The sequence below is a fragment of the Ichthyophthirius multifiliis genome, assembly GCF_000220395.1.
Source record: "Ichthyophthirius multifiliis unplaced genomic scaffold scaff_1120509250971, whole genome shotgun sequence".
Classification (NCBI taxonomy): Eukaryota; Ciliophora; class Oligohymenophorea; order Hymenostomatida; genus Ichthyophthirius; species Ichthyophthirius multifiliis.
In genome coordinates this window covers 26,596-50,914 of record NW_004086326.1, presented here as the reverse complement: position 1 = coordinate 50,914, position 24,319 = coordinate 26,596, and the positions used below count along the sequence as shown (strand labels likewise).

Sequence of the window (24,319 nt, the reverse complement as noted above, 5' to 3'; positions counted from 1 at the left end):
AACTAATATTCAATAATTCTTTTTAAAACTCTGAATTATTTGTTTTATATTAAAATATAATGAAAAAATATTTTATTATTAATAATAAATTTTAAATTAAAATAAAAATAAAACTTTTATACAAACTTTTTTTAATAAACAATTATGTTTAATAAATTTTGTGAATTAATTAAATTATTTTTATATTTTACTCCTATTATAATAATCTAAAATTTTTAATAACTTTCTATAATAAAATATAACATATATAAGAATATAAATATAATATAGTCATTAAAACTTTAAATTATTATTTTAAGGTTAAACTATAATGTATAATGTATTTTAATAAATAGGATAATTAATATTAGGATAATTAATTTTTTTATTTATAAATTAAATATTTATAATTTTATGAATTAAATTAGTTAGACATTAAGAAAATACTAATTTAGTTTTGGCGCGAATAATTCGGCTACTAAAATTTAATAAAAATATATAATTAATAAAATTTATATCTTTAAATAAAAAATTATTTTAGATATTATTTAATAAATAAAAAGATATTAAAAGTTGTATTTTTAATTTTAATATTTTTTTTAAATCTTTTTTTACTATTATTTTTATTAACCCTTATTTATTTAAAATTATTAAAAATAAATATAATAACGCTGTTCAATATTTATAAAAAAAAAATATCAATTATTATTTGGAAATTTTTAATTTTTTTAGAATTTTTTTTCTGCATAACCTAAACTAGCATATAAATATATATTATATATTTTTTTTTCATATCTCAACGAAAGTATCATTATCTATATATTCAGGTATATTTAATCCATATTTTTCAGCTAATTATTAAGGGACAAATCTTCCGCCTAAAAAATGTTTGCCTTTAAATCCTTATATCCCGATTTTAGGTAGAGTTAAAGAAATAAGATATTAAGGCTCAAATAAATTTTATGTATTTCCTTTTTCTACATCCCATCCGCTTGGTATATCGATAGAAAAAATTGGAACCACACAATTTTTAAATCCTTCCAGAACATCAGTATAAGGTTATTTGGAAGGAGGTTTGAATGAAAACCCAAAAATTCCATCTATAATAAGTTCAAATGAATTTAAATAATCTAAAATGTTTTGGTTTTATATGATTTCTTCATATTTACTCACATTTACATTATTACTTTTACAAGATTATATTAACGATTAAAAAAATTATTTTTCTGGATTTTTAAAATATAATAATTCAGTCATATATTTTCCATTATACATTTATAAATGTCTAGCAGCTACCATTGCATCTCCTCCATTATTTCCTGGGCCAGCTATAAATAATATTTTTTTGAGCTTAGGATAAGAATTATGGTGAACTTTTATTATATGATGTGTGCAATGAGCTACAGATTATCCTGCTAATTCCATTAATTATTCAAGTTTGAAACCTATTTATATACTCATTAGTTCATTGTCAAAGTCTTGTGCTTATTTTTAGTTTAAATATGAAATTTTTATCATTTGATTTTTTAATGATTGAAGTTTTTACATATATAATATATAATTATATGAAAATTGTTATATTTATTTAACGAAAAAGGAGTTAAAATAATAACTTTTTCTAAATTTTAAGAATATAAAATTAAATATTTATATATTATTATTTAAAAAATATTTTTATAACTATAAACTAAAAATATATAATTATAATAAACTAAATATATATTTTTAAAAATGTAGAAAATTCTATCTTTCCTGCCTAAAATAAATAACATCTAAAAGGTTACTTTTTGTAGCTATATTAAACAAAAAAACACATCTTTTAAATCAATATAAAGAATGTCATCTATTTTTAAATAAAATGCTAATTATGAAGATGCTCGAGAATTTAATCCTTAATATAATTATTAAAGAAAATAATAATAAAGATCATCTTTTAATTATGAAGATCAACCATATTTTAACAATTAATAATAAAATTTCAATAATAAACAATAGTTTGAATAGGAATTAAATCCTTTAGATTTTTCAAAGGAAGTACTTCCATAATTTGAAAGAATATTTTATAATAAAGATTTATTATAATAAGAGGATTTTTAATAAGTAGAAAACCATCTAAAAGAAAATCAAATAAAAATTATTTCAGCCACTAACATTCCTCCCCCTCCATTTTTATCATGGAAAAATTCTCCTCTTTGTGATTAATTAAAAAGTCTAGTGTAATCTTAAGGGTTTGAAAAGCCCACATCAATTTAATCATAATGTAAAAAAATAAAATAATAAAAATAAAATAAAAAATAGGTATACCTATAATTCTTAACGGAAGCGATCTTATAGGAATAGCTTAAACAGGATCAGGAAAAACATTATCATATTTATTACCGATGTTAATCCATATAAATTAAAAAGAAAAAAGAGAAAGAAAAAATCCAGTTGGCCTTATATTAGTCCCCACTCGTGAATTAGCAAATTAAGTTCAACTAGAATGTGCCAAATTTGGAAAAGCTTATAAAGCTTATTCTACTGCAATTTATGGGGGAGCATCTAGAAGTGTGTAAGAGTAACATCTTTAAAAGAAACCTGAAATAGTAGTAGCTACTCCAGGAAGATTAATAGATTTTGTTTAAAGCAAAGCTGTTGATTTAAGGACTATCACATATTTAGTTTTGGATGAAGCAGATAGAATGCTTGATATGGGATTCGAACCTTAAATAAGAAAAATTTTGGGATAAATACGACCTGATAAATAGATGATTATGTTCTCAGCTACATGGCCAAAAGAAATTAAAAATTTAGCTTATGAATTTTGTCAAGAAAAACCCGTTCATGTGCAAATTGGAGAAAATGATTTAAATGTTAATACAGATATTTAATAATAATTTGAGTTAATTGATTAAAATTAAAAATTATAAAGGTTTTTTTTTGAAAATAAAAAAATTATATATTTATTAATATTATTATTTTAAGATTACAAGAAATTATTTAAGAAAAAGCTGATAATAAAACTCTTATTTTTACATCTACTAAAAGAAGTTGTGATTTTTTAGAAATGACTTTAAAATCTTAAAAAATAAGCTGTCTTTCTTTACATGGTGATAAAAGTTAAAGTCAAAGAGATTATATTATGTATAAATTTAGAAGTGGATAAGTATAAATTTTACTTGCTACAGATGTTGCTTCTCGAGGATTAGATGTTAAAGATGTTAAACTTGTTATTAATTATGATTTACCTTAAAATATTGAAGACTATGTTCATAGAATTGGAAGAACTGGAAGGGCTGGTGCTTAAGGATAATCAATTTCTTTTTTTGATAAATAAAATGACATGATGATTGGCAAAAAAATTATTTAATTATTAAAGTAACATCACATATAACCAAGCTCAGAGTTTGAATAAATAATAAAATAAGGTTATTAATTTTTTAAATATATTTATTAATTTTATTTAATTTAGATTAATTGAATAAGTATTAAGACTAAAGATATTAATAATAGGGATAGGGTTATTAAAAATTCTAAAGATAGTATAGTAATTAAAATAGATAAAGATAATATGGTGGAAATTAAGGAAGAAGAAATAGATATTAAGATTAAGAATGAAATTGATATATAGTTTTTTTTTTAATTTAATTTAAAGATGTTTTTTTTTATTAATATAAAATAAGTATAATATAATATCTTATATGTTCTTATGGCTCTTGAATTAACCAAAAGTTTTTTAATTCTTATTTTTTTTTTAATTATTAAAATGTTAAAATTTCATATTTTATAATATAATTTATTTTCATTATAACATTCGATGGCTTCTTAGTTTATTTTTTTAAATTTAAAACTATTTTTGATTAAAAAAGTAACTTTGAAAATTTTGATTTTAATTAAAATAAATAAGTTGAATATAAATTCTTTTAAACTGTAAAAAATATAGATAAATGAAAAACTAATAATAAAAGCAATAAAATAATAATTAAAATCCTTATGATATATATAATAATTTGAAATAAATATTTGATTAAAGAGCTGTTTGCTTTGAATAAAAAATTACTCAATTATGTGTTTAATTATAATAAGATCAAATACTAGATATTTTATAAAAAGACTCTGTCAGTTCTGAATTCATTTAAGTTAGAATAAGAGAAATTATTTAAGAAAATTTATAAGATGAGAAAGAATGTTAAATAGAAAATTTATCAATATAGATATCTTAATTAAAAAATTAATTATAAAATAAAGAAATAATTAACAACTAGTTGCAGTAAAAAGTTAAATATTTACAACATGAATCTTTTGAATTTTAAGAAAAAGAGAATTAATAAATTAAAAAATAAATTTCTTTTAAAGATAGAGAATTAGAAAATAGGCTTTCTTATTTTATAAAATAAGAAAATGATCATAAAAATATAATAAAATAACTTGAAGAATAAAATAAAAACTTTTAAAATAATATTTAATAGTTGTAAAAATAATTAAACATTTAAGAATAAAAATAATAACTAAATATTGAACAAAATTAAACTGTAAAAAATAATATAAAAAATAAATAATTTTAATTAATATTTATAGGTAATATAAAACTACGATTAAGAATTTAAGAGAACCAAAGAGAAATACAAAAAAAAATAATCAAAATTAAAAAACAAATTGAAGAAGTATGAAATGAAAATAAATGAATAGGAAGAAAAATATAAAGATTAAATATCTTAACTGAAACTTGAAAAATAAACGATTTAAGAAAATTATTAATTATTATAAAATTAATATGATTATTAAGTTTAATTAAAATAAACTGAAATAGCTAATTTGTTATAACAGCATGCATAAAATTTAGTAAAAACCTATAACTAAAATAAGTATTTTATTAACAGTTTTTTTTTTAAACAAAAAAAAACAAGGAAGAATAAAAAATAAATATTAGAAGAGAAATTCAAGAAAATTTACAAAAAAAATAATCAGAAATAAAATCGGCTTATAATTAGTCCCGAAAAAAAGATTTTGACTCACGTTTCAGCTTACATACTCCTTTTCAATAAAATACAACTTTTGAAAAACAATAAAATAATAAATTAAAAGAAGAAATAAACAATATAAAATATGAATATTAAAACAATATAAATTAACTTAATTTAAATAATGCTGCTTTAAGCTCATAAAATGAAAATCTTTAGTTTTAATTATAATAAATGAACGCTAAATTGGATATAGATTATGATAAATTTATAAAAAAATAAGAATAATTAAAATCAGAAAATGAAGGTATATTAATACTTTTAAAAAATAAATAAATATTAAAATATAAAAAAAGATTTAACTGAAAAAATTGAGAAATTAGAAAAAAAGAATGAACAACTTTACATAGAAAAGAAAAACTTATAAAAAAAATTAGAAAATTATGAAATTGAGAAAAAAGAATTGACATTAAAAATAGTTTAAAAACAATGTGAAATATAATCATATTAATAAATAAATGAAATATTAAAAACTAAAATTTAATAAGAAATAAAATCCCCTTTTTAAGAAAAAAATATTTAAAATAGCGAAATAAGTTAATATGAAAAAGAAAAAGACCTTTTAAAAAATGAAAAATATATTTTAAAAAATAAAAATAATGAATTTAAATTGCAAACTTAATTTAATAATCAAGAAATAAATTAACTAAATAAAAACATATAAAATATTATATAATTAAATTAACAATAATAAAATTAATATTAGACTGAAATTTAAAATTTATGTAAATTTGAAAAAAGCAAATAAGAATATAATTATATTGAATAAATATAGGTTTTAAATAATGAAATTTCTTAATATAGTTAAATAATTTAAAATTTATAACAATAAATATAATCATAAAAATAATACATATCTAATTATCAAATAAAGTTTAAAGAGTGCAAAGAAAGGCTAAAAACAACTTTCAGTTAAATTTTAAATTCAATAAAGTCAAAATAAGGTAATAAAATATAAATAATTTATTAAATAAAACTAAATATAATATATAAATCAAATTATAGATGAATTGAAAATATTTTATATTGAAAAAATTGAAAAAATACAAAACTAGTTATCTGTAACTGTAAACTATATAGCTCAATATTATTAATAGCAATAATTTAAAAAATCTTAAGATTTTGTTGAAAATAATTAAGTTTTTATAAAATAATTAAAAGATGAAAACTCAAGTTTATAAATGGAAGTTTAAAATCTTAATTAAAAAGTTATCTATTTAGAAAAAAATATAATTTAAAACTAAAACTAATAATAACCATAATATTACGCAAAATAATTATAGAATTATTAATAGAAAATAATTAAATTATAAGAAAAATAAGAAAATACTATTATAACATTCTCTAATTAAATTTAAAAATTATAATAGGAATATGATAAACGTGTACATTTTATTAATTAAAAGCAAGAATAATTTGATATTTTATATAAAACAAATACTTAATTAAATATAAATAATTAAAATTTCGAAAAGTTGAATAATTAGTTAATTAAATAAATAAAAGATTTAGGAAATTAAATTGATAGTGGCAGATTTGAAAAAAATTAAATTTAAAATTCTTTGAAAAGGTAAATCAATTTAATGAAAATGATTGCTGCTGATTCTAAAAACTTTATAACAAAATAAAGCAGCCCTTAAATTCAAGTTGATAAAATATATTAAACATAAAAAAAAAATAACTACTCTGAATAAAATATTGTAAAAAATTATAATAATGATTAAAATAATTATAAAATTTATAATAAAAATAAATCGGATTACAAAAATTTTGAAGTATGTAATAATAATTATAATTTATCTCCTTAAAATTTTTATTTTTTAAAAAAATAATTTAATAATATTTGAAGATAATTCATGTAGTTGTTTATTTTATTATTACTAAAATTAAATATTAAGATAAAAATATATTTTTTATTAATTAATTTATATTTATGATACAAATAATATTATAATAATTTGCAATGATAAAATATTTTTATAATTATAATATAATTTTAACAAATATTTTCAATAGTATTATAATTTATATGATAATATTTAATAATAAAAAATAAAATAACATTATTTTTTTATCCAATTTCAAAATTAAAAGTTAATAATTTTTTAAATAGAAAAAAAATTAAATGAATTAACATTTCAGTATAAAATTCTTAATATTTAATTATTGATAATTAATCTAAATAATTTAAATTATGAATAATTAAAATATTAAGTTTATCTTGAATAGTATTAAAAATTAGAAAATAAATATGATAAAATGTAAAAATGAATAATTAATTACAAAAAATAAACTTTTTAAAATATATAAAGAAAATAATGAAGTATTGGTTACAAAAATATTTACTAGAAAAATCAAGTTATTGAAATAATTTATTTTAAAAGAACAAATATTTAATTTAAACTTATTATTGCTTCATTAAATTGTTTTATATAATTAATTTTATCTGCAATCAGTTCTCAATTATTATATTTTATTTAAAAAATAAAAAATTTAAAACATAAATAAATTGATATTATTTAGGATAATGTATATAATATAATTTATATTTATTTAGGAGAACTATTGTAAAAAGTCTTTTAGCATACTGAATTAAATAAAATATTTTGAACCAATTTTTTTTCTAACATTCTTAACTTTTAAATTTATATTTAAATTAAATTAATTAATAATATATATAATTTTATTTATAATTAATAAATTTTATAATTTTTATATTTATATTTATTTAAGGTTTATATAAAATTCATTATAATAAATAATAAAAACACTTAAAATAATTTAATGTATGAAAAACTAATTTTAGGTATTTATAAGTTTATATTGTTTAGAAAGAAATATAATTTTAATACAAGTTAACTAAAAATAAACTTAAAATAAAAATATATTTATTATTAATAAGTAAAGCATAAAAAGTAAAATTAAATCAGAGATAAGTTAACAAATATTAAAGTAGGTAGACAAGGAACGAGAAAGAAAGGTGTGGTTTATGTAATTTCCAAATATAATCTTAAAGAAAAAGTTAATATTAATAAATATTATTTAAATGGTAATATTAAATAAGATAATATAAAAAAAATATAATGATATAAAATTATTTTATACTTTTAAAAATATTTTATATTTACTTTAAATATTTTTGTTATTTTTTTTATAAAATTTTAATTTTAAAAAAATTTTTATATTAAAAAAAATAATATAATAATAAAATAAAATTTATTTAAAAAAAAATAAAAAAATAAAATAAAAATATTAAATATATATATAAATAAATATATATATATATATTTATATATATATATATATTAATTTGTAGTTTAAGTCTATAAAATATATTTGTATTAATTTAAATATTTTTTTTTTATTTATATTGACATATATTTTTTATAATTATCTATAATTACATTTAGTTTTTAATTATATTTTTTTTATTTATTAAAATAAATGTACTTTAATTTTAATATAATTTAATGATTTATTATTAAGAATTACAAAAAGAAATAATATTTAGTACAGTTAATAGAATCATTTTTAATTAGATTAATGTATAAAATTTTAAATATTATATTTGTATATTTATCAAGAATTACTTGAAAAAATTTATATTGTTAATCTTAATAAAATTTAATTTTAATTAATTAAAAACTAATATAAAATTAGATTGTATATCAAATTAATTTTTAATTAATATATTTTTATAATTAAATGATACGAAAACAAAATGCAATTAAAAATAATAAAACTAATTAATAGATTTATGTAAAAATTATATATATATATATATATATATATATATATATTATATTATAAATAAAATTTATATAATATTATTAAAAAATTAAATTATTTTATAATATTTTTTTTATATTTTATTTATTATTTATTTTTTTTATTAAAATTATATAATTAATTCGTTTTATAAAAACATAAAATATAATTTTCAATAATTTTATTAATAAGGAAAATAATAAAATATTACTTAACTATTTTAAATAAATATTAATTTTAATAATTTTTTTTTTAAATTTATTATTATTATTTAAATTTTTACATATAATATCATTATTTTAAATGTATTAATATATAAAATTTAAATATATAAAAAAATGAATATTAAATTTAAAAACTTCAGCCTATTAATATATTCTAAAATAGATCACTTAGTTATTTCTATAATTTTCAATTATATAATATTTTTATAAATTATTTAATTAAAATACTAAAAATATTAATTTTAGACAATATATATAATTTATTTTTATTTAAATCAATATATATTTAATTATAACAATTGATTTGTATTTTCAAAAAAAAATTTAATAAAATTATCTAATGTTATAAGTAAAAATCTTAAAAATATATATAGTTTAATCAAAGAATAATTATTTAGTATAAATTTACAATTACAAAGAAAATATTTAATTTTATTTTTATAAATTTACATTAAATTATATATATAATAGATTATTTCCATTTTCAAAAAATAGAGCAACATATTATTTTTAAATTTTTTTTATTGTATAATCAATATATTTTATTTAAATTGTTTTTGAAAATTATAACTGTACAAAAATATAATTAAATATATTTACAATATCGTTTTTGTTTTATTGTTAAATATAAAACGACTTTAAAAATAAATTTAAATTAAATATAAACCTTGATTATTAATAATCCTTTCTAATATAAAAATAAATATTTATATATATTTTTTTTGTTAAATACGTTTTTAAAAATGTTTTTTATTAATTTCATTTATTTTATATAAGATCTAACGTTTTTTAATTTATTAATTAAAAAAAAGTCTTTTTATTCATATATAAAAAGTAAGAAAAAAAATAATAAAAAAAATAAAAAAAAAATTAAATATTAAACAAAAAAATGAACAAATACTTAACTTTATTATTAATAATTGCTTTAGTTAATGCAGAAGAAAAATTAGTTACATCTGAATTCACATCCAAAGTATTTAATACAGATGAAGTTGTAGGATGGGTTGTATCAGGTAATAAAGGAGGAAAATTAGTCGGATAATGCTCAGGAGAAAGCACTTTTGGTGGTTATGATGTATTCGGATAAGGAGCAGTAGCTAATAAATCTTTTAATTCATAAGTAAGCCATTACGAATTAGTAATAAGATTTGAATTATTTGCAATCGATTCTTGGGATGATGAATTATTCATTTTAAAATTAGACGATGAGGTAGTATTTACATATTCTTTTTAATATAACAAATAACCTCCAACTGGATCAAGACCTATAAATTGTGGATCGTAAAGCTGGTCTGACAGATTACTTTAAGTAGATATAACAGTATCTCATTCTTCAAGAAAATTCAATTTGTAAATGACATCTACATTAAATCAAGATGCTAATGACGAAAGTTGGGGTATTAGAAACTTGTAGATCATTGCAAGATATGCTGGAGTTAACGCAATAGTATTATCAGAAGAATTCTCTGATGATAACTTCAATGAAAGTTATTCAGGATGGGTTTTGTCATAACCATTAATTAAACCCTTCAGTACTTGTGGAAATAATAAACTCTTTGGTGGTTATAATTTATTTGGTGAGAAAACAATTGTTTCAAAATAATTCAGTAACTTACCTGAACATTATGGAATCTTAATTGAGGTTACCTTATGGTTAATTGACTCACCTGATGCTACAGATTTTGTTTTTATCACTGTTGATGGTCAATAGTAAAAATTCACTAGAACTCACCTTGACTGGAAAAAAGATTAATTATGCGGAAACAGTAGTTTCGGTGAAAATGTTAGAAAATTGACTATTTTCTATCCTCACGTAGATTAAGTTGCTTTAGTATCTTTCTCTGATAACTTTGATGAAAAAAAGATAATGAATCTTGGGCTATTTAAAATCTAGTCATTACAGCGTTAAGTGGAAAGGGTGATAAATAAACTCTTATTGCTAATGAATTTAGTGATAATAATTTTACATCTGCCCCTGGATGGTTGAATATAGCCAATAATGCAGACGTGTCAAGTAAAATTTCTAATTGTGGAGGATCAAATATCTTCGGTGGATACAATTAATTATCAAGAGAAGATGTCTATAAAGTTTATAAAAATGTTCCTTTACATACCAACGTTCGTATTTTCTTCAAATTATTTGCTATTGATTCTTGGGATAACGAAGCTTTCCGTATTTTTATTGATGATGTTTAAGTAGTTCCTTAGGTCGCTCCTTTCTAATAAACCTCTAAGATTTGCGGAGTCTCAGGATGGGATGATCGTATTAGAAACTATTTTATTGACGTTCCTCATGTTGGATCTTAATTAAAACTTGCCTTTTACTCTGATTTAGATGAAAATGCAGACAATGAAAGTTATGGTATTAGAGATTTGAAAATCTGGACATATTTAGGATATCATGTTAAAGTTGTTTCTTCTGAATTTGATGACTATTCTTTATGGTCTGTTAATGGATGGTCTACTAAGCCTGATGTTAATCCCAAAGTTTCTACATGTGGTCCTTACTAATTATTTGGTGGTTACAATATTTTTGGATCTAAGACTGTCGTTTCTAAATCATATTCTGATCTTCCTAAACATAACAGAGTTATTATCAGTTTCAAACTTTTCTTTATTGATACTTGGGATAAAGAAGATTTATACGTTATTGTTGATGGAGTATAAATTGGAAAAAGAACTAAATCAGAAACTTGGGGTGGCCAATAGAGTTTATGCGGATGGAATAAAGCTTAAGAAGAAATTTATTCTGTTTAATTCGCTACTTATCATGTTGATTCTAAATTAACACTCTAAATTGGAGACAAGCTAAATCAAGGGAAAGATGATGAATCATGGGGTATGAGAGATTTGGTTGTTACTGTTTAAAATAATGTTGATGCTGAAGAGGAATGCGTAGTTATTTATTCTGAATGTGACTTCAAAGGTAAATCATTTTCAGTCTGTAAAAATATTCCTGACTTATCTGCTGTCGGTTGGAATGATCCTATCAGATCTGTTTCTGTTCCTTAAGGAGTTAGATCTAGATTATTTGATGAGAAAAATTATTAAGGAAACAGTGTTTAAGCTTTATAAAATGTTAGCTGTTTGATTGGATAAGCTTTCGTTTAATTAAATTAGGCTTTTGGTATTCAAGTCAAAGAAAGTGATATTAATGAGAACAAGTTAAAAAAATAAAATTGATTATAATAAAATGATTATATTTTATTTTATATTTTATAAGTTTTTTACAATTTTTTTTTTTTATTTATGTCTTAAGAAAGTACATAACGAACTTTTTTAAACATATTTTTTTAAAAATAAAATAAATATTTAAAAAGTTGATTTATTTAGGTTCATTCAATAAAATATATATTTATTAATAAGTGATGATAAGGCTATAAATTAATTAAAATTTCTTAAATATTTTAAACTGCTAAAATCAATATTTATTTTTTATATCTAAATATATAATTTATTTCAAATATTTTAATAATCTAAAATATAGTTTTTTTTTTAATAATAGTTTATTTATTATTTACTCAATTTTTTATTTTTTCTGAAACATCAATAAAAACTTGAAAATTATTATTGAATACAAAAATAAAAAACACTATATGAAAAAGTAATATATATAATTTATTAAATTACTAATTAATTGTATCTTAAATTTTTCTTAGAAAAATATAATTATTTTATTTTAAATTAAATTAATTAAAAAAAATATAAATCATATATTATTATTAATTTTTTGTTTAAAATCTCTAAAATTATAACCATATATTAAACTAAAAAAACTTTATTTTTTTAAATACCATTAAGATACTATATTTATAATTGATTATAAAATAAAAATAGATAAACAAAGTATAAAAATGAAATAATTAAGCATTATATTCCCAGATAATCCTCCATATTTTCCAGTTACTTAGACTGTTCCATTTTTAACAACTTGCATAAACTCAGATGAATTTTTCTTAAACGAATAGAAAAAATTAAATGAACAATTCCTTTAGCAATCTTAGCACGGTACTGATCTATTAAACTAACTTTCTAGACTATAAAAGAAACTAGAAGATGAATAAGTACAAGAAATTAATTTACTAAAAAGTCAAGCTACTTTGAAAAATGAAGCAGATTTACTCAAGTAAAAACAAGAAATAAAAAAATTAATAGCGTCTAATAATGAATGCTTGAAAATATAAAAGACATCCCTTGCAAACTAGTTAGAAGGAAAATAAGTTGAGCTTGAAAAATGGCGTACTTTATTGTCTGAATACAAAAAATAAATAGAAGTAATACCAAAAACAACAGAAGATGATATAATATAAATGTAATAAAAACTATTCCAATTGTGCTAAAAATTTCAGAATAATATTTAGATAATATAATAATCATGTGACAAGAGCATTTAGTTGGAATATGAAAAACATAAGTTTCAAGACATAGCAAATTAAGTTGAAAATTTAAAGAAAGAACTAGAATAAAAAAATATAGAAAATTAAACAAAAGAAATAGAAATTCAAGAAGAAATAAAAAAAGCATAAAAAATGAAATAAGTAAATAAAGAAATTAGTTAAAAAATTTAATAATTCACATATCAAATTGAAGATTCTAAAAAGCAAGAAGAAAATATTGAAACTTAAAAAAAGTAAAAAATATAAAATCTAAATAAAAACTTTGATGATGTATAATAATAGAAAATGAATGAAAACTATTAAGAAAATATAAAAAATTTATCTTAATAACTCAAGGCTTTATAATAATAAGCTTCAGAAACAGAATAAGAAACTCTCCATTTTTAATAAAAAATTTAGTAAATATCTATCGAAATTACTAAAAAAAAAATCAATGTATAAAAGCTTAACAAAGAAGCTGACGTTTTACTTTAAAATATTAAAATCGTCTAAAATGAACATTAATAAGAAATATTAAAAATCAATTAATAATTTCAAGATAAATAATAAAATATTACTAACGAATTTTCAAATTATTCTAATTAAAAATAAAAAATATTCAAAATTAAGGGTAAAAAGTTGTTTAAATAGATGAAAAAATATAAGATTTAAATTAATCTTTAATAAAAAATAATTTTCGAAAAAGTCAATTAGAAACTGTAAAATAAGAGCTTGAACATAAATTGGAAAATATTTGCATGCAAGAGGAAGAAGTCGAAAAAGAGCGCAAGAAGATTCAAAGACAAAAAGAAATTCAAGATTAAATGCATTTATTATAATTAACATAATATTAATCTCTTTAAATAGAAACACTTTTATAATAAGCTAAATAATTAGAATTTATAGCTTTTGAAAAACAAAATGAACTTCTAAAAGCTTCCTAAATAGCAGAGCAAACTCATTTAAAAGCGAAATAATGTTAGATCATAGAATAAAAAAAAGCAGGAGAAGTTGAATTCTGGAAAAAATAATTTAAAAAAACTGAAAGAGAGAAATCACTTGATATTGAAGATGCCAAAAAATTAAGATTATTGTAAATAAAATAACTGTAATTAATGCATAATTACGAAAGTCTTAACTAAGATCTAGAAAGAAAAAATCTTTTGAATATTGTTGATTTTAAAGACCGTGAAGTAAAAAATTTAAGAGACTCTTATGGTAATTTTGTTAGTGAATTAGCTGGAATTTAAATGGCGAAAAGATGTTCTAGATATTAATAATATTATGACTCAAAGTCAAGTTATTAATAATAATATCAATATAAGTATTAGAAATGAAATAAATAAATATCATAAAAATTATAGTTAGTATTGATGATTTAGATGTTATCAATTACAAAAAGTCTAATAATTTTGCTATATAATATTTAATTTATTTTAAAAAAAAAATTTATTGTTTTTAAAAATATAAATTTTATGTATTGAAAATTATTATTTAAAAAAATTTTTTTTTTGTTAATAAATATAATTTATTTTAATAATAATAAGCAATAAACAAAATATTATTTTAAAATAAAAATATATATATTGTATTATAAATCAAAAGAACAAAATAAAAATATATGCTTACTTTGCTTATAAATAAATTTTATGTAAAAACATAATTTTTGTTAATTTTTTTTATATTAAAATATGTATGTATATTTTTAAAAATAATTTTATAAATTAATTAATAAATGTATAATTTATATTTTATTCATAAAAAAATAAATTAATAATTAATTAAATTTTATTTTTATTTAAAATTATTATTATTTTAATAATAAAAAATTACCAATATCAATAAAAAATTATTATTAATTAATTATGCATAAAATAAATATATTCATTCTAATATATTCATTTTATTTTTTTAGTATTTTACTATATTGATTTAAATTTTTATTTTATTTCTTATTTAATGTTCATACTGAAAAGTTATATTTACTTTAATTTAATTATTAATCTGATTCTTTTGATTAAAATTATGATTAATTTTAATGGCATTTGCATTATATTGATTTTAGCATAAATTCATCATCTTTATTAATATAATAATCACTTACGAAAGCTTTGTTTTAGCAATGCCTATAATGTAATTATGTTTCCTTTATTTAAAATAAAAAACAAAATATTAAATTCATAAATAGTTTTAATGTAAAAATTTTATACATCTATTTATTTCATAAAATAATCCTTATATTATTTATTATTTAAAAGAAATTAAATAATTTACAATAAATCTTAATCTTTTTTGAAATTTAAATAATATCCTTCAATATCAATTTAAAAATTTATATAGGTTTATTTTATAATAGAAATTATATCTTCTATACTTCTCACAAATAAAATTATACCTGCTCTTTTTGCAACGATTTATTTATTATTAGAAACACTTAATTAATAAATTTAAGTATTTATATTTGGGCATGTATTTTAATATAAATTTTAATTTAATTCGTTTACAAGTTCTTTCCTTGTTCTTTCATTACAATCTAAACATTAAGTATTTCCCATTTTTTTTAGTATTATTTTTAATTTTATTGAAAATATATAAATAATTCTATTATTTTGAAAAAATTAATAAATATAAATATGATATTTTTTATATTATAAACAAATAATTTATTTTTTTATATATATATTATTTTAATAGTTTTTATTGTTAAAAAATATTTATAAACATTATTATTTTTATTAATATTTTACTTGAGTTTTAAATAAATAAATAAATCTTTTTTGAATTTTTCAAATATATTATTTAGTCAAATTAAGTATCTGTTCACATAAATTAAATTCTATATCATTATAATTTTTAAGCATTAAATACAAAAAAAAAAATATTCCAAAAACATAGAATACCTATAAAAATGAAATATAAACAGATTTAATTTGAACAAGAAAATAATTCAATAATATATAAAAAATATTTTTTTATATATTATATATTTTATATTACCTGTTTAATATTTTTAAAAATAATAATTTTTAATTTATAAAAAAAAATTATTTTTAAAATTTGTTTTAAAACTAATAATATATAAATTCATAATTTTTTACACTTAGTAAATCTACTATTGAAAATATGTCTGCTTATATAATATTTTGGTCAGCATTTTATATTCTATATTTCAATATACTATGTCTGTTTTTAATATCTATTTTATATTTGCCTAATTTTAATAATTTACTGCATTTTAAATTTAATTTCTACAATCAATTAAAATCAAAAAAAAAATACAAATGCTAGTTGCAATTTTTATTTTTAAGAATTTAAAGTCAAGGAATATTACCAATTTACAAAAAATAAAAATATCGGGATTACTGTTACAAGTTAGTGCATATCAACATTTTATTATATTTTAAAAATAAAATTTAGTATTTAAAATATTAAAAATAAATATATTTAAAAATTTATAAAATTAACTTTCATTTTTATTTGAAGATTAAATTTTTAGAAAGTTAAAACATTAAACATTTTAATAAAATATTTAAAATTAAAATTATATTATATTTTATTTATTTATTTTTAAATTAATAAACAAAACAATTTTTTAAAGATTTTAAATTATTAATAAAATAATGAATAAATGTTAAAATATGCTGATATAAGTTTTTCATAATAAAAAATTATCTATTTAAACATTAGTTTGATTAATTTATTTTGATTAATATTTAGATTAGATTGGAATAGAATAATATTAGGAATTTGAATAAAATTAATTTTCAATTATTATTTTTCATATTTTTATTTTTTAAAATGATATATTTATTAAAATTAAAAATTCTATGAAATTAAATTAGAATAATAATAACTAATTTTTAATTTAAAATAATATTTACTTATTTAAAATTGTTTAGAAATATCTTTAGTTAATAATAGTTGATTTATAATTATGAAAAGAAAAAAAATATTGAAAAAAAAAAAATATAATACACATATATATTTTATAAAATTAAGTAATGTACAAAAATAAAAATAAATATTAATTAAAAAAAATACTTATAAATTATAATTAATTTTAAAGATTTAAATTTTATTTAATATAAATAATTATAAAATATTTATTTATTTTTTAATTTTATTATAAATAAAAAAATTCTGATTATTTATAAAGCACCCATTAGATTAAATAATGTTTTTTGTCTTAATCAATATTATTATTTTTTTAAAGTATTTGTAATATATATCTCAAATATTTTAAAATGCAAAAAATATATAAAATTTAAAAAGTTTAGAGAAAAATCAAAATAAAATTTATTTATTTCATTTCAAAAATTAAAAGATATATAATTAAAAATAATATAAAAAATTATATGATAAATAAAAAAAATATTTCTTATAAAATAATTTTTAATATGATTTATAAATTAAAAAAAAAATGAAATTAAACAAATATTAAAAAAAAAGCTGTTCGAATTGCTGATTAGTAAAAAAAATATACAAATTATATCAAATATGAAAATAATGAATGATACTACTGAAAATGATGACTAGAATATAGTGTTTGAAATAAATAATACTATATTTAAATAAATAGAATAATAATTTATATAGTATAAAAATAAAAGTATTAATGTCTAAGTAATAATAAATTAATAATATTTTGAAGATTATATAATTTTTCAGCTTATAAAAATAGAATATTTTTTTTTAATTTGAATTATTTTTTTAGGTTTGTATTTTATAACTTTAATTATTAGTATTTTTGTTTATATAGTAGATTTTTATTATTTTATTCTTTAAATTTTTACTTTTTCATAGAAATATGATAAAGAAAGATAACTATCTTTTTTTTGATTGAGTTTAAAAAAAAAAAAAATAGAAAAAATAAGAAAAGTAACAATTTCTATTTGATTAAATCCATTATTAAATAAAAATAATATATTTTATTTCATTAAATTTTAATTTTTAATTATTGAAAAATTATATAAGTATTTATGTGTTTTCCATTTGAAGCATTTTATTTAATATTTTTATAGTTTAGTTTATATATAAAATAAAATTAATTTAAAGTGAAATAATAAATATATAGAATTTATATTATTTAAACAATTTAATAGTATATATAAAAAATTTAATTTTTTTTAAATATGTATATTTATTGTCTTATTTAGTATCTATAGATATCTTGGTAAAAAAAAATTCTCTAGTAAAATAATGAAATTTTAGAATAATAAAATTTTATATTTGGAATAAGGTAATTTTTAATAATACAGGATAAATTTTAAAACCCATATTGAAATTTAATTTAATGAAATTTTTTTTTTTTTTAAATAAATATATTTTTTTAATAAATAATTATTTTAATAAATACATCACAATTTATTTTATATTATTTTTAAAAATAATATTCCTATATTTCTTGATTATTTTTTCCAATATATTAAATTTTTCAGGATTTGTAAAAAAAAAATATGATATGATTTTATATTTTTAGTTCGTTTAAGTAGTCATTAAAATGTAAAATAAATTATTAATAAATAAAAGAAAAATATGTTCCGTTTTTGTAATATTGTTTTATATTATATTTAAAAAACGATATTAATTTAATAGCTTTTTTAATGAATTATTAAAAAAAAAGAAAAAAATTAAATTAATAAAAAATACATAAAAATATATTTTTACATTAAAAATATAAAAAGAAAAATGAAAAAGGTATTAATATTATTTACATTACTAATTCTAGTAATTTCACATTCTTAAAAAAATATTACGCAAAAACAATTAAAAAAAACTAAAAAGATAAGAGTCAGAAAACTTAATTAATATTCCGTTAAAAAAAGCTGAACTAACAAAACACTAAAAGCACAGAATGATATAATTATTGTCAACTCACTAATATTATACTATATCTCATTCAGACTCTTTAGCATCTTAATTATTTTAAGAAGATGATTCAAAAAAAAATACAAATAAAAATACATAAGATTCTAAATCTAATTAATTCAATTTGAAATTATTTAATTTCTAAAATGTATAATACACTGGACCCTTATCTATTGGTGATCCAGATAATACTTTCGAAGTGATATATGATACCGGTTCTGCAAATATTTGGATAGATTCAAAATAATGTAGTGATATAGGATGCAGAAACAGAAAATAATATGATCATTAGAAATCTAGTAATTATCACGCAATAAATTTATAATTAGATGTATAATTTGGAACAGGAGAATTAATAGGTAATTTCAGTTAAGACACAGTTTACTTTGGAGGTGTTGAAATTGAAAAATAGGATTTTATAGAAATCCAAAAATAAATTGGAGCAGTATTTTAAGATGCTAAATTTGATGGAATTGTTGGTTTAGCTTTTCCTAGTATGGTTGCCTATAATAGAAATTCGCTTTTTGATAATCTTGCTAAGTCAAAAAAAATTTCGAAAAATATTATTTCTTTTTACATGAGTAATAATGCTGGAAGCTCAGATTCTTAATTAACTATTGGCGGTTATGATAAAAATAAGGTGCTTGGATAAATACATAGTCATAAAATTGTGAAATAATATTATTGGATCTTCAAAGCTGATAATATTTTAGTAGGAAAAAAAGACATTGGATTATGTAAAGGTGGATGCTATTTAATTGCTGATACTGGTACTTCTTTAATTACAGGACCTTCGGATTCTATCTATAACTTGTTAAGTAATTTTAATTTTTTTTATATTTCTATTTTTTTTAATAGATCACCTTAATGTTAATGATAATTGCTCTAATATGAACAGTTTAGGCGATATTACTTTTATTGCTGATGGCGTTGAATATAATTTAAAACCTGAAGAATATATTCTTAAGGACGATGATGCTGAAATGTTTGTGGAAGCTTCAATCAGAGCTGGAAATACTATGAAAAATAAATCTGCTTCATGTATGGCTGGATTCATGCCTTTGGATATTCCAAATGATGAAGATGATGGATTTAAATATGAAAAAGCTTGGATCTTGGTATGTTTAATAATATTTTTTAATATTTATTTATAATTAGGGAGATATTTTTCTCAAGAAATATGTTTCTATTTATGATAGAGATAATAATACTGTTAGCTTTGGTGTTGCTAATCACTCATCGATATGAAAATTCTAAAAAAAAGAATATGGTGAAAAATAAAATATAACATAATAACTAGTTTATATTGATATATTAATTACATTCTTTTATTTACATATTTTTTTATTATTATTTTTCTTTAAAAATAATTAAATTTCTTCTATATATTTTAAAATAATTTAATTTTTGTATTTTTATTATAAGTGTTATATAGACTTTTTATTTTCTTGAGTTTATAAATCATAAAATATTCTTTTGAATTTTTTTTTTATGTAACCCTAAAAAAAAAGATTCGTAAAATTATAAAATTCATGTTAAAAACTTTTTATTTATTTTAATTTTAAATTCTTTAGTAAATTATTTTTTTGACTTAATTTATTTAGTATTCTTGAAATCTGAATATAATTTATGGATTGTATTTTTTAAAAAAAATATTAAATAAATAAATGTATTGATTTAATTTAATATTTAAAATATTAAGAGTGAAATTCTATAAATTTCTTGAAATTAATCTATAATTTCTAAACTGATAATAGTTCTTGTCATCATATCATTTCTTAATTTATTAGAAAATATAAATTATATTAATATAAATTCATACATTAAAACTTTTCAAATATAAAAAACAATATATATAAAAGAATTTTATGTATTTATAATTTTATTTATAAATTAAACTTTATAAAATAATAATAAGTTATTTAAATATTTAATTATTTTTAAAGTTCAATATTTTTTTAAAAGAATGCTTAATGAATATAAAATTTTCTTTAGAAAATATTTAATTAAATAATTATTCGTAATTAATTTTGCTATTTTGATTATATCAATGTAATTAATATTTGATTTTTTTTTTAATAATAGAAATAATATTATAAAGAAATTATTTAAAAATATTTATTTATATTTTATTTTTATATATATCTTAATAAATGATTTTATTTAAAAAAAAAAAAAAATATTAATTTTTATTTAAATAAATAAATATATAAGTAAAAAATTAATTATATAAATATTATTAATAAAAATAATTTATAATAAAAAAATTAAATATAAAATTCAAAAATCGGAAAAAAATTATATATATATATATATATATATATACTTAACACTATAAAATAAATAAGTAATTTAATTTTGATAATAAATACATTTATATATATATATAAATTTCATTAAAGAAAAAAATTGAAAATAAGGAAAAATTAAAATAAAAATTTTATAAAAATCACACATTATAAAAAAGTAAAATAATATACATAGCAAAAAAGATGTTCGAATTAAAAAATATACGCCGATCATCCGCTGCTTCTGACATAAAAGAGCCTCTTCTTAACTAAGATTAGCTAACAGAAGAGCCGTTATATAAAGGCTTAGAAGACTATAAATAGAATAATGAAGCAATTGAAGAAGAATAAGAGGAGACAATTATATATATAGATGGTACAGTATATCCACCAAAGAATACTTCTAATAGAATAAATAATTAAAAATATACAATAGCGAATTTTATTCCAAAAGTATTATATCATTAATTTAAGTATTTTTTTAACCTTTTTTTTTTAATAATTGCTTTATCGTAATTTATTCCAGTTTTGAAAGTTGGTTTTTTATTTTCTTATGTAGCTCCATTAGTATTTGTATTATGTGTAACAATGGCAACTGAAGCTTATGACGATTATAAAAGATATAAAAGAGATTAAGAAGCGAATTTATATAAATATACAGTTCGCCGTAAAGAAGGAAATATCGATGTGTTTAGCCAAGATTTAAAAATAGGAGATTTAGTGGAAATAAATGCAAATTAAAGAGTTCCAGCAGATGTTATTTTAATATCTACAAACTAACCTGATGGCGGTGTTTTTATTAGAACCGATTAGTTGGATGGAGAAACCGATTGGAAATTAAGAAAGCCAATTATCTATACATAAAACTATGATAATAAAGGAAATCTTTTCTCACTGAAAGCTTGTGTTAGCATTGAAAAACCTCGTTTAGACATTTATAAATTTAATGGGCTTTTTAAATTGGAATAAGGGGGAGGAGAAGGTTATAGAGAATCTCTTTCTCTATAAAATACTATGTGGGCAAATACTTTCTTGGCTGCAGGAGTAGCATTAGGTTTGATTATTTATGTAGGAAAGGAAACTAGATCTATAATGAATTCCAAAGATCCGAGAACAAAAATGGGATTAGTTGATATGGAGTTGAATAAATTATCCAAAATTTGCCTTCTTATCATGTGCGGATTAGCTGCTATGATCATAATTTTTAAAGGTTTCGGATATAATTGGCTTATTGAATACTTTAGGTTTGTTCTTTTGCTTTCATCAATTATTCCTATTTCATTAAGAGTAAATTTAGATATTGCTAAAATGATTTATGCATATAATATTAACCATGATGAAGATATTCCAGGTACAATCACTAGAAATTCTACTATTCCAGAAGAATTAGGAAGAGTTTAATATGTTTTATCCGATAAAACAGGTACTTTAACTTAAAACGATATGGTTTTTAGAAAACTTTGCTTAGAAGCAATCACTTTTACTGAACAGAACTATCAAAAACTCGCTTCTATAGTAAAAAAATAATGTTCTTTAAGTGAAGGTCCTATGTAAGATGTAGCAGAAAGGGCGAAAAATGAATAAGCATAGTAAAATAGTACAGGGAAACGTAAATATAATCGAAGAGAAAAAGATTTAGTCGTTCGAGATTTAATAACAGCTTTGGCTTTATGCCATAATGTAACTCCAGTAATTGACAATAGTGAGAAAGTATATTAAGCGTCATCTCCAGATGAAATTGCGTTGGTAAAAATTGCTGAGAAATTAAAAGTAGAATTGGTAAATAGAGATTAACAAAAAATAGAAATAAAAAACGCAGCCGATAAAATGGAAACTTATTAAATTTTAGCTAATTTTCCTTTTACAAGTGAATCTAAAAGAATGGGAATCATTCTTAAGCATGTTTAATCATAGAGAATTATTTTTTATTTAAAAGGGGCAGATACTATTATGAAGAATAAAGTTCCCTAAATTTAAAGAGGTTTTTTGTTAGACGAATGTGAAAATTTAGCTAGAGAAGGACTTAGAACTCTTGTTATTACTTAAAGGTACCTTACTGAATAGGAATATTAATAGTGGAATTAAAAATTTACGGCTGCTAATGAACTTTTACATAATAGAGAATAACATGTAAAATAGGCTATTGAGAATTTAGAAGATAATATGGAATTTTTAGGAATCACGTATATATTTTTATTTTTTTTAAATATAAATATTTATTTTTAGAGGGGTAGAAGATAAATTATAAGAAGATATATGTTCAACTTTATAGTGTTTAAGAAATGGAGGTATTAATATATGGATGCTTACTGGAGATAAAGTTGAAACTGCTACTTGTATAGCCATTTCTACAGGTTTAAAAACCGCTACGGAAGAAATTTTTACTATCAAAGATGTTGAAGATTAAATAGAACTAGTTTAATAATTAAATGATTTCTCAAGGACACGTGCTATTTTAGTTATTGATGGTATCTCTTTACAAACTGCCCTATAATATAAAGAAAAGTTATTCTTTGAAGTTGCTACCAATGCACCCGGTGTTGTGTGTTGTAGATGTTCACCTACTTAAAAATCTATTGTTACTGAAGGTGTGAAAAGATATACAGGAAAAATCACTTTAGCAATAGGTGATGGAGGTAATGATGTTGGAATGATCTTAACTGCTCATATTGGAATTGGTATTGTCGGAAAAGAAGGAAAATAAGCAGCTTTGGCTTCTGATTATTCAATTCTTAAATTTAAATATTTAGCTAAATTATTGCTGTTTCATGGAAGATTGAATTACAAAAGAACTTCTGTAATGTCATAATTTGTTT

The 24,319-nt window shown here is 17.9% G+C and overlaps 5 protein-coding genes across 5 annotated transcripts in view, besides 27 other annotated features; 4 read left to right on the top strand and 1 right to left on the bottom strand. All coding sequences in view use genetic code 6, as the record gives it.

The window, feature by feature from the left end:
- Window positions 1–227: 227 nt before the first annotated feature.
- Window positions 228–267: a microsatellite.
- Window positions 232–264: a microsatellite.
- Window positions 268–1,815: 1,548 nt separating the features above from the next.
- IMG5_122040 (hypothetical protein) lies at window positions 1,816–3,439 on the top strand (the record flags this gene model as incomplete). Its single annotated transcript, XM_004032412.1, has 3 exons — window positions 1,816–2,239; window positions 2,278–2,890; window positions 2,944–3,439. 3 exons carry the CDS (start codon window positions 1,816–1,818, stop codon window positions 3,437–3,439), a joined length of 1,533 nt encoding a protein of 510 aa, XP_004032460.1.
- Window positions 2,241–2,274: a microsatellite.
- A 2,085-nt stretch (window positions 3,440–5,524) lies between the features above and the next one.
- Window positions 5,525–5,578: a microsatellite.
- Window positions 5,540–5,578: a microsatellite.
- A 1,095-nt stretch (window positions 5,579–6,673) lies between these two features.
- Window positions 6,674–6,714: a microsatellite.
- Window positions 6,715–7,454: 740 nt separating this feature from the next.
- Window positions 7,455–7,490: a microsatellite.
- A 126-nt stretch (window positions 7,491–7,616) lies between these two features.
- Window positions 7,617–7,707: a microsatellite.
- A 427-nt stretch (window positions 7,708–8,134) lies between these two features.
- Window positions 8,135–8,172: a microsatellite.
- Window positions 8,158–8,228: a microsatellite.
- Window positions 8,165–8,254: a microsatellite.
- Window positions 8,229–8,282: a microsatellite.
- Window positions 8,236–8,285: a microsatellite.
- A 459-nt stretch (window positions 8,286–8,744) lies between these two features.
- Window positions 8,745–8,810: a microsatellite.
- Window positions 8,747–8,788: a microsatellite.
- A 186-nt stretch (window positions 8,811–8,996) lies between the features above and the next one.
- Window positions 8,997–9,052: a microsatellite.
- Window positions 9,053–9,800: 748 nt separating this feature from the next.
- Window positions 9,801–9,846: a microsatellite.
- Window positions 9,847–9,860: 14 nt separating this feature from the next.
- Window positions 9,861–12,267, top strand: IMG5_122030 (hypothetical protein; the record flags this gene model as incomplete). The annotated part of the gene is made up of 2 exons (XM_004032411.1): window positions 9,861–10,548; window positions 10,836–12,267. 2 exons carry the CDS (start codon window positions 9,861–9,863, stop codon window positions 12,152–12,154), a joined length of 2,007 nt encoding a protein of 668 aa, XP_004032459.1. The 3' UTR covers window positions 12,155–12,267.
- Window positions 12,144–12,173: a microsatellite.
- Window positions 12,268–12,856: 589 nt separating the features above from the next.
- On the bottom strand, window positions 12,857–13,658 carry IMG5_122020 (hypothetical protein). The gene has a single exon (XM_004032410.1). The coding sequence runs from the start codon at window positions 13,493–13,495 to the stop codon at window positions 13,094–13,096; it is 402 nt and encodes a 133-aa protein (XP_004032458.1). The 5' UTR covers window positions 13,496–13,658; the 3' UTR covers window positions 12,857–13,093.
- Window positions 13,659–14,764: 1,106 nt separating this feature from the next.
- Window positions 14,765–14,821: a microsatellite.
- Window positions 14,822–16,347: 1,526 nt separating this feature from the next.
- Window positions 16,348–16,406: a microsatellite.
- Window positions 16,354–16,401: a microsatellite.
- Window positions 16,407–17,180: 774 nt separating the features above from the next.
- Window positions 17,181–17,234: a microsatellite.
- Window positions 17,235–17,282: 48 nt separating this feature from the next.
- Window positions 17,283–17,317: a microsatellite.
- A 1,225-nt stretch (window positions 17,318–18,542) lies between these two features.
- Window positions 18,543–18,573: a microsatellite.
- An 80-nt stretch (window positions 18,574–18,653) lies between these two features.
- Window positions 18,654–18,702: a microsatellite.
- A 314-nt stretch (window positions 18,703–19,016) lies between these two features.
- On the top strand, window positions 19,017–20,469 carry IMG5_122010 (hypothetical protein). Its single transcript, XM_004032409.1, has 3 exons — window positions 19,017–20,033; window positions 20,074–20,333; window positions 20,374–20,469. The coding sequence occupies exons 1-3, from the start codon at window positions 19,202–19,204 to the stop codon at window positions 20,461–20,463; spliced, it is 1,182 nt and encodes a 393-aa protein (XP_004032457.1). The 5' UTR covers window positions 19,017–19,201; the 3' UTR covers window positions 20,464–20,469.
- A 937-nt stretch (window positions 20,470–21,406) lies between these two features.
- Window positions 21,407–21,484: a microsatellite.
- Window positions 21,485–21,514: 30 nt separating this feature from the next.
- Window positions 21,515–21,540: a microsatellite.
- A 167-nt stretch (window positions 21,541–21,707) lies between these two features.
- Window positions 21,708–24,319, top strand: part of IMG5_122000 (phospholipid-translocating p-type flippase family protein, putative) — a gene marked incomplete at both ends in the record, with an annotated part of 2,656 nt that continues 44 nt past the window's right edge. The window contains 2 exons of the mRNA XM_004032408.1: window positions 21,708–23,686; window positions 23,730–24,319. The exon at window positions 23,730–24,319 is cut by the window's right edge and continues 44 nt beyond it. Of these exons, the coding sequence (XP_004032456.1) occupies window positions 21,708–23,686; window positions 23,730–24,319 (2,569 nt within the window). The remainder of the gene's footprint in view (window positions 23,687–23,729) is intronic.